Raw genomic sequence first — 16,126 nt, 5'->3', positions numbered from 1 at the left:
TGTGGTTCACGGGTGGAGTTTTCCCTCTGCTTCAGCAGCGCAAGGCAGCTCCGGCCCTCCCTGGGCAAGAACACACAGAGAATAAGTGGAAAATCGGTGAACCCGCGCTTGTCTCCCGGCCCCCTCCTTAGCGCGCCGCTGCCGGGGGCGGGACTCGAACCCGCGTCCTCGGGCCGGGCCCCGCCTCTCCGCCAGGGGGCGGCACCGCCCCTCCCGCCGGCCCGCGGCGGATGCGGCCCCCGCGGCCCGGAAGGGGCGGGATGCGGCTGGCCCGGCCGTGAGGGACGCCGGGGACCGTGAGGGAGCTCCCGGGCCACTGCGCGATCGTTATGGAGTCGTGGCAGCTCCGCTTCGACACTCTGGAGGCCCTGCGCCTCTCCAGCAAGGGCCGGCTGAGCTACTGCAGCCACTGGCAGGAGGATGAGGTGAGGGCGCGCCCCGGGAGCCGGCCCTGCCCGCTGGGAAACAGCGGCCGCTCCTCCCGGTGACACTGAGGGCTTGAAATACCCCCAGACCAGGCTCGGGAGCGCTGGGTCAGGGAGTGGGGCTGGTCTGAGGGGGTTCGAATGTCCTGCGAAAGTAGGATAGTCCGGAAAAAGTGTTGAAAAGACAGCAGAAAAAAGGATTAAGTGGGATTCGGAGCTGCGATGCTAAAGCAGCAGCTAACTGTGCAGATGTGCTCCTGGTGTGTTGAAGTTTTATTGAAGTTAAGGCTGTGCCGCGTTCACGGAGAATGTTTTCTCTCAAGGCCGCCTTGGAAGGATGTGTGGCACCCGTTGAGCTTTCCCCTTACTGCGGCTGGGTGCTGGACAGCCTTAGTGGGCAATTAGCACAGGAGATCACACCCTCCGGGACTTCAACGCCCAAACAATCCACCCCGCTCCCAAAACGGGCATCTGCCGAGAAGATCCCGCCTGGCAGCCACCGGAGCTCGTCACCACCTTCATCTACAGCACCCAGTGAGACCAAGGTAGCTTTCTGATTATAATCCATCTGTTTATGGAGCAGCTGTGAGAAAAAAAAAGTCCTAACTTGCTGTCATAAATTGTCAGATTAAGGCTGGTTTGTGCTCTGTTAATTTATTGGGAAAACATCCTTAGTTTTAATTTTTTTGTAGTATGAACAGGTGATGATAAAGTTAGTATTAACAAGATTTCCATAGAAAAATGTTTCACAGTAGACCCAAAGCAAATTCTATTTTTCACCATAACTGAGGAAAATAGTTGGAGCTCTGTTATGTTATGGATTAGCAGCACAAGATTCGTCCATAAGGTCACAGAGGAGGGTCAGGGCTGTTGTAAAACTCCATGAGTAACCACACTGGGTTCTCTGGAGTTTTTGAGTGACTTACATGTATTCTGACTGTTATACAAGGCAGAAGGGTAGGAAGCTGGGCAAATAATAGTTTAGGAGACTTGCTTTTTCTGTTTTCCTCCATGAGCTGCTGATCCTGTGCATAATCACTGATTTTGCTTTTATGCTGACCATTCAGGAAAATGATCATCTTAGTCTCCTGGAAACAAATCAAGAAGTTGTTCCAGCAGTTCTTTCATCTAAAGTTGCAAAAGTCGAAGGCTGCATTCGGATGTATGAAGAGATGCACAGGCTGAAAGCAAAGGTAAGAAAATGTGATTTAGGGGGTGTTTGTGAATCCCAGGAGAGCTTCACAGTCAGAGGTAACAGTGCAAGGACAGCAAGTTATAAATGTTGGGCAGTTTAGTTTGTGTTTTCTTCTGTCCACATTGTTCAATGAGTACCTTTGGTGCCTCTCTGTAATGCAGGAGAGGCTGAGACAGCGGCAGGAGGAGCAGGAGCAGATGGTGAGGGCAGCCTATGCCCAGGCCAGTGAGCAGCTGAAGCGCTTTGATGAACTGAGGGAGCTGAAGCGGCATCAGGAATTCCAGGAGTTGCAAGAAGTAATGGAGAAGAGGTGAGATTACCTATGATATCACTAGAATTTTATAGCATTTAGTCAAAGTGCAGATTAATTCCTGTTCTGACAATTCTGTGCTAGTCACTTGTGGTTGGAAATTTCACCTGCTGTTTGTCTTACATTAACTCTCCTGTTAGAGTTTGGCTGTCAGAGTAGATGTCTGGCTATTGTTGAGGTTTCAATGGTTAGAAAAAGGCAACATTTGTGATAGCTAAAGTTCCTTTAGCTTGTTTTAAGAATAGCTTCCTGTGTGTTGGTTTGTGTTTTGTCTCCTGGATGTCTTGAATACAGTTTTTCTGTCTTTATGTGTATTGTAGCTCAAAGGAGGCTCAGGGGCAGCAAGAGAAGTTGAAGGAAGAACACCGACATAGAGCAAAGGTCTGAGATTCTTAAGAATTGTCTTTCTTAAAAGACCTTGACTGCTGGGTGGGAGCTGGAAAGACCAATTGATTTATTTGTGTTTTCATGACACTCTGAAGTGAGGATGGATTTTCTGGTGCTACCCTGGGCACCTGCTGCAGTGTGGAAATGCAGTAAAGGCACTTGTGTCTTAGGAACAGGAAGGCCCTGTAAAGCTGGAGGGAAGGAACTGTACAACTGGAGTTATTGAAGTATTTTATGGCTTTTTTGTCTTTGTCTCTCCAGATATTGAACCTAAAATTGCGTGAGGCGGAGCAGCAGAGGCAGCGCCAGGAAGAGCTGGAACGTTTGCGCAAGGAGGAGGGCCAGGAGAGGCTGCGTCGCCTTTATTCCATCCAGGAGGAGCTGCTGCAGCTGAACCAGCAGATTGATCCCAACTACAGACATAAAGACTTGCCCAGAATTGATCTGTCTGCCTACAGCAATCGTGGCAACCAGATCTGTGGACTGGTGTCAGGGCTCATCCGCAGCACGAGCGAGGTACAGGCTCTGGAGCTGTTAACTTGGGCTGTCATTCCTTCCTAAAGCTCTCTGTAGTTTGTCATGAGGCTCTTAAATAAGATGTCACAGCAATGTTTTTAGATATTCATCCTATAAAGCACCCAATTTCAAAGAGGAATTCTTTCCTCTGGCACTTCAGCTGTTCTCTTGAAAATGGCTTATCAAAATGCATGAGAACTTCTGCAGGAGAAAGATTCAAATTAAATTGCTGTAAACTCTTGGTGCTGTAAAGTTCCCTCTGTGACAGTGGACTGGTTCATAAATTGTTAAATACTGAACATCTTATGATTCTCCTATCCTCATGAGCTTTTCTGCAGTAGCTGGCTTTCCTTGACATTTTTTCTTTCTAGGGTGGGATACAAGTCTTGAAAGATAAAGCACTAATAAGGCTAATCCTGTGTTCCAGCTTGTCACAGCTGGCTTTCAGCAGAGGGAGCTGTCAAGGCTTTGCAGTGGGATTCACTTGCACTTCAAGTGTATTCTTAATTTTTGTTGTCCAGGATCTTAGGAGATTTAGCCATGGACTTGCATTATATACAAATATTATGACCAGTGTTATGTACAAATAAAGGAGATGGGGATAAAATACGTAGTTAGCTCCCAGATTATCTGAAGGCAAATGCTTCAAGGGCTCCTTGTGCTTGCTGATGGCCCTCTGACCCTGGAACCAAAGGTTAAGGCTGTGTTACCTCTCATGTTTTGTGGCAGAGAGGGTTCCCAACTCAAGCAGACGTGGCCAGCACTGAACGAGCCCTGCAGGAGATGCGAGGGTTGATATCCAGCATGCAGCAGGAAATCACTGCAGCTCTAGAAGAAAAGAAGAGGAAAGATGAAGAGGAAAAGAAACAAAAGCAGAAAGAGTTAGAGAAAAAAGAGCAGATGAAGAGTCAGACTCCTGCCCCTGCACAGCAGTCGGGGGAAAAGCAGCAGAAGGAAGGTTGGTTAGGCTTTTTTAAAAATCTTTTTTATTCCTTTGACTTGCATTTTTTTAAAATGAGTTTTCTCACTAGAGGTGTGAGAAAACTCTTTAGGTCTTTCTTAGTTGTAATATTTTTTGGGTTTTTTTAATAACAGGACTTCAGGTTAAAACAGAAGAAAGTATCATGCAGTGGTACCAGCAGCTTCAGGATGCTGCTGAGCAATGTGTTGCTGCTTTCAGTGAAATTGCAAACTGCAAAGGCAACACTGAGGTATGAACAAATTATTAATACTGATGAAGAAAGATCATCTTAATTTCTAGGGTAAACAGGATCGTTTTCATTTAAAAAAAAAATTTAAAAACTGTATTGTGGCCTCTGTTACCACTCTGCTCATCCAAACTATCATAGATATATACTTGTTTGGAAAGGATTTTAAAGTTGTTTGTTTGTTTGTTTGTTCTCCAGGTGAAGAAGATAAAAACAAACTTGCAGAAAGCTGCTACTATCCCTGTGAGCCAGATCTCTAGCATATCAGGTCAGCTGAAATTCCTTTTGCTTTAAAGATTTTATGAGGGCACAAGCATATAAAGTGTTCCTGTAGAAGAAAGCTGGCCTGCACACAGCCTATCTGTGCAGCAGGGTTTGCTTGTGTTTTGAAGGCCTGTTGCTTCCCTCAGAAGCATCTTTCTTCATCAGGATTAAGTTTGGTTAATCAGATGGAGCAAAGATGCCCTTTGGCATGTGGGTCTGGTATTGGTAAGCTTGATGTGTTCTGGGTAAGACTTGTCTGCTGTTCCCTTATCTTCTGTCTCCATACATTCCTTGTGTACCTGCAGGCTCTAAGCTGAGAGAGGTGTTTGACAAGATCAATAACCTGCTGTCTGGGAAGCCTGTTCAGACTGAAGGACAAACGGTGTCGGTGACTCAGCATCCACAGGGGCTGGAGTTTGTTTGCTACAAACTTGCAGAGAAGTTTGTGGTGAGGAAATCTCCTTTTTGGGGTAGCACAGGTAGCCAGTGCTCTAGGAGATGCTTTTGGACACTGAACCATCTGTTCAGCTGTGAAGAACAAAAATCATTGGGTGTTCATTTTGCCTGTATGAATGCAGTGAAAAAGCTTAGTTTCTTTTTCACTTCCAAATCTTATTTTATTTCTTCTGGGAGAAAAAACTCTTTTAAATTTCAGACTTACATCTTACATATTTTGAACTAGGTAGGTACAGTGTTGTGGAAAATAGTTTGATAGTTAATTTATGGTGTATCACAAAACTGTAACTGCTCAAACCTTATATTTTGGCAGCATTTGGGGAACAAAAACCCCCAACCTTAATGTTCAGGAGGCAAACTTCAGTCCCTGCTTTCTTGTTAGCACCTCTCAAGAAATGAAGTTTAAGTTGTTTTTTGAAGTTTGCAGTGTTTTTCTCATGTCTTTATTTGTGAAATTTGGGCTCTTTGAACCTTTTCTCCCTGCAGGAACAAATGCATGCAAAAATCAGCCCATGGAGTAAAACTGTGACTAATTTGTAAATATTCGAAAGTGATTCTTTGGGTTGAGAATATCTGTGCAGCCTGCATTTTAAGCCTGTGTTTGCTAATTCCATTTTTCTATCCTGAGCCACAGTTTATTGTCATCCTCTGTGGGAGCTGAGGATATGTGGCTTCATGAGCTTTTCTATCCTTGGTTCATAGCCATGGAAACGTTCAGATTCTTTAGTAAAGGCTAACTACAAAAATGAGGAGGTTTTTTTTTTGTCTGAGAAATTACTGGAAGGAGTGGTGGCTGACTTTCCTTTTCTACCCTCCAGAAACATGGGGAAGGAGAAGTATCTTTTCACCATGATTCAGCTTTCCCAATTGCTGTGGTGCTCTCAGGAATCTGGGAATTACACCCTCGAGTCGGAGACATCTTTTTAGCTCATCTGCACAAGAAGTGCCCATATTCTGTGCCATTTTACCCTGCTCGGAAAGAAGGGACTTCTATGGAAGAGTATCAGAGGTAAATTTACTACTGGACTTTTTCTGCATGAACACTGCAAGGGTGAAGACTATTCTGAGAGACCTCCACTTTCCCCCATCCCTGAGTACACAGGCATTGACTCTGGAGGTTCACTCACAAGTGTGTAAAACCCATCTTGTTCCAGCCCCCTGCCATGGCAGGGACACCTTTCTCTAGACCAGGTTGCTCAGAGCCCCATCCAACCAGTCCTTGAGCATTTTCTTGGATGGGGCAGCCACAGCTTCTCTGTGACCTCTTCCTGTACCTCACCAAATGGTGGAACATATGATCCAGAGTTGAATTATTGAAAAGTTGATCCAATAATCAGCCTTTCAATAATTCTTGCATGTTTTTGAAAAATCCCTATTCTCAGTAGAATTGACTTCAAGTAAGCTGAGAGCTGCAGGGACTTGAGTGAATGTGTTTTGCTGTACTAAAACTAGAATGTTTTCTTGTACTAAGGATGCTTGGATATGAAGTTCATGATTCTAAAGTGGAAGAACAAGATCATTTTCTCAAAAGGATGTCAGGAATGATTCGTCTCTATGCTGCCATCATTCAGCTCCGCTGGCCTTATGGAAACAGACAAGGGGTATGTGTGTGGCATTATACTTAGACCTTGTTACTATCCCAGGAGTCTATTAAATGTATTGGAAGCTTGTTTTGTAGTTGAGGTGTGCTGAATTTAAACTAGCTCAGGATATATTTGAAGGAAAATGATTATAACCATGAGGAACAAAGCAATGCCAAGTAATTAATGGTGTGAACTTCAACTTCCTTTATGTTTTCACAGTGATCAAGTTTTGTGTCAAGTTTTATAAAGAAGAAAGTCGATCAGAAAACTGTCTGTTTTGATAATTTTGTTTTACAAGTCATAAAGCAAGTGCTGAGTAGCTTCTTTGTCACTTCGTAGGCTCATCCTCATGGTCTGAGCTATGGATGGCGCTGGCTTGCACAGATGTTGAATCTGGAGCCTCTGGCAGATGTGACAGCTATGCTGCTTTTGGATTTCCTGGAAGTAAGTGGTGTGGATAACTGTTAGTAGTTAAATGTCACCAGTTTACATCCCTTTTGGGTTCTGAAGGGATTGCTGAGGTGAGATTCACAGCAGGTTTTTCTAACTTGTTATTATTTCTTCTGAAAGGAGCATGAATATTTCCATGTTCTTACAAATATAGCTTTGGAGCTGAATGATTTCAAAACTGAAGTTTCTATAAACATAGATTCTGTTCTTGTATTTGATTCTGTTTAAGGTTTCTGGTATTTTAAAAATAGCTGTATGGTTTTATATAAGGTCAGTACTTAGAACAGACAAGGAGGTCCTGTGGCTGCTCCAGCCAAATTAGTTCATAAAACAGGATAGATTTCTCAGGCTGAAAAGATCAGAGCCTGATGGATATTAATCCTCTCTCCCAAGGTAATAGGCCTGTGCTAAATAAGAGCCAAAGTAAAAGGCTGAAGTCGGGGGACACAAACACTGTTGAACACAAGCAGCTTCTCTGCTCTTCAAATCCTTCTAAAGAGCTGTAAAAGTACAGATGAGAAACTGAGAAGTGAAATACCCCATGGGGGATTCTGTTAGGAGTGGTGAAGTCAGAGGAACATTTGTCCTGTAAACTGAGTGGAGAAAGCTGATGAATCACTGCACACAGCAGTAATCACAGTGGGGAAATGACCACAATGTGCTCCAGCAAATGGTGTTAGGAAAGAGAACTATTTTTGGAGGGAGACTGGGGTGAAATGAAGGATGTCAAGATTCATATAACAGGAAAGTAGGTGATTGTGGTAGCAGTAATAGCATTTGGAGGATTTGCTTGTTTTAGTGTAGGTGTATTTCTTTCAATGTCTTGAGGAAAGCATTAAGTTGTTGGCATGGGGCGGGTTCATTGCAGCTGTCATGCAAGTCTGAAGCTGAATTCTGTAACCTGCACTTGGTGCCTTTCTTTATCACAGGTGTGTGGCAATGCTCTGATGAAGCAGTATGGGATTCAGTTCTGGAAAACAATGTTCTTTATCCAGAAATCCTATATCCCAAGGTATGATATCTGAGGTTGGGAATGTTGGTGTTCTCTCTGAAATGACTCATCCCTGTTTTCCAATCCCTGCCATCCACCCCTACACCCACTTGTGAATCAAACCCAGCTTTCTAAATAGATTTTGAAACGTGCTGTTATTTCTGCAGGATTGAAGCTGTGACCAGCTCTGGCCAGATGGGCTGTTTGTCACGTTTGAAGAATTTCGTGCAGGTAAAGCAGTTTTGGGGTTTTTTTTTGGTTCATTTAATTTTGGTTTTGTTTTTCCCATCACTGAATATATGCATCATTTGGATAATGAGGTTGGCACTACTTACCACCCACCAGACCTCTCTCTATGATCTAACCCATCTTTTGTAACTTTTCAATTACTGAATTACCTTAATGATAGTTATGAAATCAAACTTCTCACTGCTTTCTTACCTCACATCTAATTTTTATCAATGAAAATGTATTTTGGTTATAAAGGAAGATCAGTGAGAGGAGATGTACAGGTGGAGAAGGATTCTGCTGAGTCATTTCTGTCAAGACTGTTTCTTATCAGTAGCTGCTTGTTTTTAGCCCTTGTCCTGATTAAATATATGGGGAGGTCACAATTTGTACTGCTTTCTGTAGTGCTTGTTAAGCATTGCTTTCTGCATATTTTTTAAATAAAGCTTGCAAAGCTGTAAATATTGATTGTTTAAATTGTTCTGTGAATGTTGACTTAGATTATGATATTAAAACATGACAGCATTGAAGTTGAATTTTCATTTAATAAATAAGCTGGTACATTTTATTAGCAGTTCTTTGAATGTATAGTAAGTGCCATCAGAATTCCTGAGAAGAGATGCAAATTAAAATATTTATCTTAATTTTTATCTTTATTATTTGTCTTATTTATTTTATAAATATTTATCTTAATTTATCTTTATTTATTTATCTTTAGTATTTGTCTTTCTCTCCATTAGAAATGTCTACGTGCAGAGGAAATTCCATTACCAAAGGGCATTCTGACATCTTCTTTTTGGAGAACATAAATCAACCTGTATTTCCTCTCCCCTTAATGTTTAATTCAAGAAGATTTATTTGTTAGACTTAAAGCTAATCTTTGCATTGGATGTTTTTAAGGTTTTGTATAATAAATTACTGAAACTTCAAGACTTTTCCTTCATATGTTTAGTCATGTGGAAGATGCTTTAAATCCATTGTGCTGATGGCTCTGGAGTTAAGGACTCTTGGACTGAAAAATTGCACAGAGCTGTTTGGCTCATGGAAGTGAAAATACCTCACAGCTTTATGAACTCTTTAACAGCATAATCAGTCTCAAAATTACTGCTAGAAATTTATTTTTGTATTTCTTACATCTTTTATAAATCAACTGTTATTATGCTGATGGACTTGTTTGTCTCAACGTCCTCTAAAATCTGTGGTGAAGCTGGTGAAGGTTGAGCAGTGCTGTCTTTTGTCTCCCCTGGATGGAACTTCACTCCAAAAGGCAGGACTCTGGGTTGAAAGGAGGTAGACTCACTGCTCCAAAAGGTTGGTGGGGCTCCAGAAGAGCTCCTGTAACAATCAAAATTCTGGGTTTTTTTTCTGTTGGAGAAGGGGCAGTCAAGAAAATCCACAGCTCCTTGATGAATAGGGGAGTTGGGAAATCTGTTGGATTTACAGTGAGCTGTCCTTGAACTGTTTTGGTGGCCTCTAAGATGAGAAAATTTACTTCTGAGTTCTACAAGATGGCTAATTATTCTGGCAATAAACTGTTGCAAGTTGAAAATGTTATTTTTACCAGACTGGGTTTTTTTTTTCCTAGAGGCACCATGGTTTGAAGCTGTAGAACAATTCATATTCTCATATGAGAATATGAATTTGATTTTCCGTATAGTTCTTGAAATTGCTTAGAAGAGGTTGTAACATGTGCTTTGTAAAACCCTTAACATTGTCTTTAAAATTGTCTAGTACCCTAAGTTAAATTTGTATGTGGTTTCTGTATTTTGTAAACTGACTCTGGAATACTTCAGGCTACTGTTACCTTGTGATTGTTCTGGGAAATTGGAAATGTCCTCCTGGTGTCCTTTCTGCCAGATAACTCTGAAGCAATGCAACTTTTATTAGTATACTTGAAAATGTACAAAGTTTTTTGAGACTGAGTGGAGATGTTTTAATTATATATTGCATATTTCATAATTATGGTGGAGATAATTTCACTTTGCCAAGACAGTAATTGGTCCTGTCTGTTAGAAACAATTGTCTGCCTGTGCCAAACACAAGGAAGAATTTGATGATGTACTTGTGAAATACTACTTTTTTTTTTTTGCTGACAGGCTACTTGGGGTTTCTAATATTTGTGGGTAAATAAAAGTATATATTTTTATAAAAACAACAAGATATCCTTTTCTGCCTCATTAAAGAGAATCCACATACCTACTATTTAAAAAATACTAATATGAATACTAAATGAATAATGTGTGTGCTTCATAAAAATCAATATTTGGTTTTAGATGTAGCTTGAGGTTTTATCTGCTGCTTGAGCTGAGCGTTTGACTTGTTTTTGTCATTTTAGCAGGTTTGGATGTTAAGCCAGTTGGTGCTGTTAAGATGCAAAGCAAATAAGGTCATATGCATATATCCCTGGTGGTTTTGCATGTACATTTATATCAAGTATGACCAAGGAGAGCATTGCAGCTGTGGAAATATTGTGCCTTCAGGATGAGATGCATCAAAGTTGGTGTGAGTCAGACTCCTGCTTGGAGACAGGAGTTCCAGGCAGTCCCAGGCATGCAGTGTCACCATAAGTGCCTGTGCTTCCAGTTAAGTACTTCACTCAAATAAAGTGTTATTAATTCACACAGCCATCAAACCCACTCACCACTTTGAGCCAATAACGTTCTTGCTGCCTTCCAGCTCTCTAATCTCTAATTATTTCTTTTTTTTTTTAGAGTAGAATGTGTCTATTTTAAACATTGATTTAATGCTAAAGGCTCATTTTCCTTTGAATTTATGCATCAGCTTTTCAGAAATAGCTTTCCCTTGACAGGCGCTTGCAGCCTTTTGATGCTGTGTCCTTGCAAGGCTTCTGGGTGACACTGCACAGTGCTTCAAGCAGCCACTCTTACCTATACATCTGCATATAAATTTTATATATATGTGTGTGTGTGTGTGTGTGTATTATATATATCTATATCATGTAAAACTAAACTAATGAAGCTGCTGCTTTGACCGTGGCTGAATGCTGCACCAGTGACCTGTCCCCACCACTGAGCCGCAGAACCTCGACTCTCTGGGACCCAAAGTGACTCCGGAGAGGGGGACAGAGACGCCTCTGCCGACCCCCTGCGCGGACATTTTAACCGGTTCCCCCTCTAATAAAGTGATTTTGTGGTGCCCGAGGCCGGTCCCGGCAGGGCACAAACGCGCTCTGCACCCTGCTCATCTGCTCGGATCTTTCCGGAACCGCTCGGTCCTTCCGAAACCTCTCGTTACTTTCCGGTCCCTCTCCCTCGGTTTTTTTCGAACCCCTCGGTCTCTCCGGAACTGCTCGTCTCTTTCCGGATTCACTCGGCTCTGTCCGGATCTCCATCTTTCACCGGCGGAGCTCGGGTGGGCGTGGTCTCCCCCCTCTCGTTTTCCGATTCTTTCCGAAGGTCTTCGTCTCTTTCCGCCGACCGGGCAGGGCCGCTCTGCGGCGCTGACGTCACCTCCGGCCGGGCTATAAAAGGGCGGGTGCGGGCGGCGCGCGCGGTCCGTGGCGGAGGGCGCGGAGCCGGCGGGAGGTCCCTGCGCACCCACAGACCCGGTGAGGGGATGGGGCGGAGGGCGGGCGGGGGGCGCCGCGCGGCCTTCCCACGCCCCGCTCGGGCTCACCCAGCCCCGCACGCACAGCCGGGCACAGGTGTGCGGGTGAGGCCGGCCCTGCCTCCGCGGGCGTCCCGGCCGCCTCTCGCTCTCGCCCTCCGCGGCTCCGCCGGGCGGTTCTTTATCGCGGGACTCCGCGGAGCCGGGCCCGGGGTCTCCCCGCGGGCCTCGGTCGAGCGGAGCGGAGCGAAGGGCGGGGGCGCGGCGAGTGAAGGGCGGGCGGGCAGGGAGCGGCCGCAGCCGTCCTGAGCAGCGCGACCCGCGGCTGGAATCCCATTCAGCGCCCCGGGGAGGGACAAACAGGCGGAAAATAACATCCCCGGCGGGTAACAGCCCCTGCCGTGCCCGCCCGTCCCTTCAGGGCTGCCACCCAGCATTTCCCGGGGAGCGTTCCCGGGGGATGGAGCCCCCGGCGCTCCGCGGCGCCGGGAATCATTGCACAGCAATGGCTCCCGCGGCTGCCCAGCCCTGTCCAAGGTCAGGAGATGCGGGAAGAGGAGGAAGGAGCGATGGAGGGGCCGGGGCAGCGGGCAGAGCCTGTGCCGCAGGGCCCGGGGGGCTCCGGGCAGGGGCGGGCATGGGGGCGGCTCAGCAGAGCTGCCGAGCAGGGAGGCATTTCTACGGAATCTCCCGACCTCTGTTCCTTTCATATATGTGTTACTTTGTATGTAGGGCAAGGTCTACTGCTTCCTTTGTAAAAGAATCGGGATTTGTCCCTGCCCTGGTTACTAAAAAAACCCCAAAGTTAACATATTTTTTTTGTAATTTAAAATAAATCCAAATCAAGTGTTTCTCAATTTGCTGCCCACATACACCTTACCTGGTTATAACAATATAAATCTGCATTGCTGGGTCATAAATATGTGCCAATAGGGCAACCATTTTCCATGATATTGAAGGAAAACGAAGCAATTATCACTGTTTATTTTTTCAGCAGGTTCATATTGGCTGTTCAGGATTTTTTTGTAGCTGTTTTATCATAAACCAGGTTCGTGTACTAGTCGAAAATGTACGTGACTCCTAAGCAGTCTTTCATACATATTTAAATAGGTTTTGAAGAGCAGTTGTCTGGAGATGGCGAATGAGCATATCAAAGGGAAAAAAAATGAAAAAACATCCCCAAAAAAGCCAACTCAGCCTGAAATGGTTCGGTGTCATTCTGGAAAACAAATAATCCATTTTCTTTTGGCATTTTTGTTTTCAGCGAAATGCCAGAAGATTCCAATGACTGTGTTCACCAAAAGGCCTTAGTCAGGGATTCAGATTTGTTCAACTCAAATTTTAAATCCCACTGTGGGATTTTTGTGCATTTATATGCAACTAGCAGAGAGGTCTTCCTTGAAATCTTCATTTGTCTGTATTTACGGATTGTGCAGAGAAAATAATGGACAAAAGCTTGAAAATGAGTTGCTTTCTGCTGCATTGTGTGCAGGATCTGTAACTGTAATAATGGAATTGTTAAGCTGTGGAAAATACTTGCAATAAGATAACAGGTTGCATTGTTCACAAGAAGTCGTTTATTTCTGTTCTTGTTGAAATAAAAAGCCACAATACCCATATTGGTCAGACTGAAATCAAAATTTTATTTACAGAAACAGATTTAGATGTAATGCTTATATGAGATCTGTAGTTCAGGAACTTAAACAACAATTCTGGTTGTTTTTTTAATAACAAAGGTAGCAACAATAACAAAAATGGTGGTTACATTTACACATTTTAAGCATTTTTTTGCACGTTTTTCTCCTGCACAGCAGTAGGATAAGAGAGGCCTTAATTCTCTTGGTGGAGGGTGGTACCTCTTGGTGAGAAATTTGTTTCTCAACTATGACATTTACAACTAACCTTAGTAATTTAACACAAATAGCTTGGTATCTTCACTGCCTTTTTTAATCCATGTAATGTATTTATGGGGTTGTAAGTGCTTTAATCATAAATACATTGCTTTTTGGAGACAATTGATCACTTCCCCTTTATTGGAGGAAATAATATGAATTCCTCCCTTTTCTCCTCTGCTTGTTAGGGTAGTGTGGGAGTTTGTTTTTTGCATTTGTCCCTGGAGTGAGTGTAGGCAGCAGAAGAATGGGGTGGAGCAGACTGCAGATGCCGTGGATGGAGCCCGGCCCAGGCTGTGCTCCTGGGCTGCCCATGGATCCGGCAGAGGGGGAATGTGCCGGCTCTGCTGCAGCTGACACGGTGAAGCTGTGCAAACGCCACAGAGACCTCTCAGCTCCAGCAGGCACGAAGGCACACACACACTGCTGCAGCTTTCCATGGAGGGATTGCAGCATGTCGTGGGGTTGGGGAAGGCAAGGAAATTTTCAGCTGAAAATTCAGTGGATTGGACACTCTGAACAGCTACATCTCAAAAAATGCCTTCTGTTGCAACTGCTACTTGTCCATTTTTTGTTGTGGCAATTGAAAGTCAACATTTTTGTAGAGATTTACATTCCAAACCTTCTGATTGAATTTCTGTCTTCAAATTAAGCCGTCACATTTGATTATACTGTGGCAAGAGCCATCATTTGCCAAGTCCAGATAACTTGCTTTACTTTCTGTTTTGACCTTCTGGTTATGGTAGTTTTTTGGTTTGTTTTGAACTAACTGGAAAGGTTAGTACATACTGAATTAACTAAGTTTTCCTGTTGATACTGTAACCTTCTTTTTGCATGAGGGGGTCTTGTCATTTTCAATAGCTAGGGTAACTCTAACACCAAATTGTTTTATGTGACAAGGAAGCAAAAGGAAAGTGATTAACAGGTACTGTGACAGAAGAATTTCAGCCATATCCTTATGCTGGTCGTTAGTTGAATGTTATCTTGATTTCCCCCCTCCCTTTTAGACTCTACATTCTTCCATCATGTTGTCATCGTTTCGTAAAGTCAAAGTCCAGGTATTTTTCCATAATGCATGAAATGCCCTTGCCACACTTGCCTGCCTTTATTGCAGTGACCTGTTTGTAACAAAAGCCACTAGTCTGAATTTATTCTGTACAGCAGGTGCTTTATTTGCACTTAGTGTGAGTCTGATCTGCCTTTCCTTTAATACTTTGAGTTGCCTAATTTCTGTCTGTGATGCATGATGTGTGAACATTTTATAGGAGTTAGAGTTCAATATAATCAGGTTTTGATACTGATTAATTTTCCAAGAGGTTTTTATTTTAAAATGTACTTGAGCAGAATCTTTTTCTTTATAGCTTCTGCAGATCAACTGTGAAGAGATTTACAGTGTAGAACATTGTGCATTCAGAGTTGGTTTGGTTCCTATTCATCCACTTGCACAGATTTATAATCCTTGAGTTGTTCTGTAACTGTTTCTACACAGTGATGCTTCTGTTTCAGTGGTGATAAAATAAATAGGATGTATGGATCAGACTTCATCTGGGGAGCACAAGCAACTAGATTTTATTTGGAAATGGTAGTGATGTAAATGTTTATATTGCAATTAAAAGGATAATGAAAAGATAACAAATGGGGATGAAAAATGCTGGGGTTAATTATATAATCTTGCATTACCTGTAAACTCTGCATTTCTGCAATGCAGTCAAGGTAATTTGCTTTCTCAGGAGTCTCAGCAGAGTGCAGTCCTTGCCAGCCCTGGATAGTTTTATCAAAGGTCTGTGATGTTAAAGCAAAAGCAAATCCAAAAGAGCCCCCTTCTATGTGAAGACACCAAATTCAGATGAGCAATTCAACTGCTCTTGTTTAAATGTTGGAATTGAGATTTTAAGATTAAATGCCTAAAAATGAACAGGTCTTTATCTGTTTTCATATTTCAAAAGTGCATAGTTGAGGTTGTGCTCAAACCCTCTTGTCAGCCTAAATCACTAGCTTTGCAACCACTTTGGTTTAAACAATTTACTTTTTTTTTTATTATTATTATTCTAATGCGATGTTTTCTGTGTCCCTGCAATACCTGCTTAAATTTTGGGGCTGGTTTGAATTTTACCTGCACTGTGGTTAGTTCTACAGCATCAAACAGCACATCTTGTTTTTTGGATTTTTTTTGGTACTGCAGTGCTTGACTGATTTTTCTGGCTTGGAATTTATGGAGGTTTGGGGCTGTCAGTGTCCTCCATAATAGCATATTTGGACACAGTGTTCTGCTGCACATAGTCAAACCTTAAAATGTATTTATTTTGTAAAAGTTAATACCTGGCCTTTTGGTTTGTTGAATTTAATTTTGTCCCAATAGTGTCCCAGTCTCTAGGATAGGATATGGCATCCTTTAGCCCCTTCTCTGTAACACAACATGCTCAGGCTCCCTTTGCAGGAGCTGTGCATGTTTCAGAAGGATTCTCTTGGATTTTCCAGCAGTGCAAGTTCTTATGGACTTCCCTAAGCCAGGCAGTTGTGGTGGTTTGTTTCTTTCCTGGTGTTTTGAGGGAGCTGTGAATCGGCAAAATGAAAGCTGGGGAAAATGTGTGTTATTTTTTTTTTTTCCTCTGTCCTTTTGAAGGTTATTTTCACATCCATTTTTTTTGCTCAAA

General features: G+C 43.0%; 2 protein-coding genes across 2 annotated transcripts in view; both read left to right on the top strand.

Annotated features, from left to right (window-relative positions):
* The first annotated feature begins 243 nt into the window (after positions 1–243).
* On the top strand, positions 244–10,171 carry GLE1 (GLE1 RNA export mediator). The gene is made up of 16 exons (XM_059865131.1): positions 244–425; positions 749–970; positions 1,493–1,618; positions 1,782–1,930; positions 2,251–2,311; positions 2,579–2,833; positions 3,563–3,791; positions 3,929–4,044; positions 4,240–4,309; positions 4,611–4,753; positions 5,580–5,770; positions 6,233–6,362; positions 6,684–6,788; positions 7,724–7,806; positions 7,953–8,016; positions 8,754–10,171. The coding sequence occupies exons 1-16, from the start codon at positions 330–332 to the stop codon at positions 8,820–8,822; spliced, it is 2,109 nt and encodes a 702-aa protein (XP_059721114.1). The 5' UTR covers positions 244–329; the 3' UTR covers positions 8,823–10,171.
* Positions 10,172–11,444: 1,273 nt separating this feature from the next.
* The window catches only part of SPTAN1 (spectrin alpha, non-erythrocytic 1), a 45,883-nt gene continuing 41,201 nt past the window's right edge, over positions 11,445–16,126 (top strand). Inside the window, exon 1 of the mRNA XM_059865237.1 lies at positions 11,445–11,581. The gene's annotated coding sequence lies outside the window, so the exon portion shown is untranslated. The remainder of the gene's footprint in view (positions 11,582–16,126) is intronic.

The sequence above is a fragment of the Haemorhous mexicanus genome, chromosome 21 (genome assembly GCF_027477595.1).
Source record: "Haemorhous mexicanus isolate bHaeMex1 chromosome 21, bHaeMex1.pri, whole genome shotgun sequence".
Classification (NCBI taxonomy): domain Eukaryota; kingdom Metazoa; phylum Chordata; class Aves; order Passeriformes; family Fringillidae; genus Haemorhous; species Haemorhous mexicanus.
Note: the sequence above shows the minus strand (reverse complement) of the source record. Positions and strands in the feature narration are given on the sequence as shown.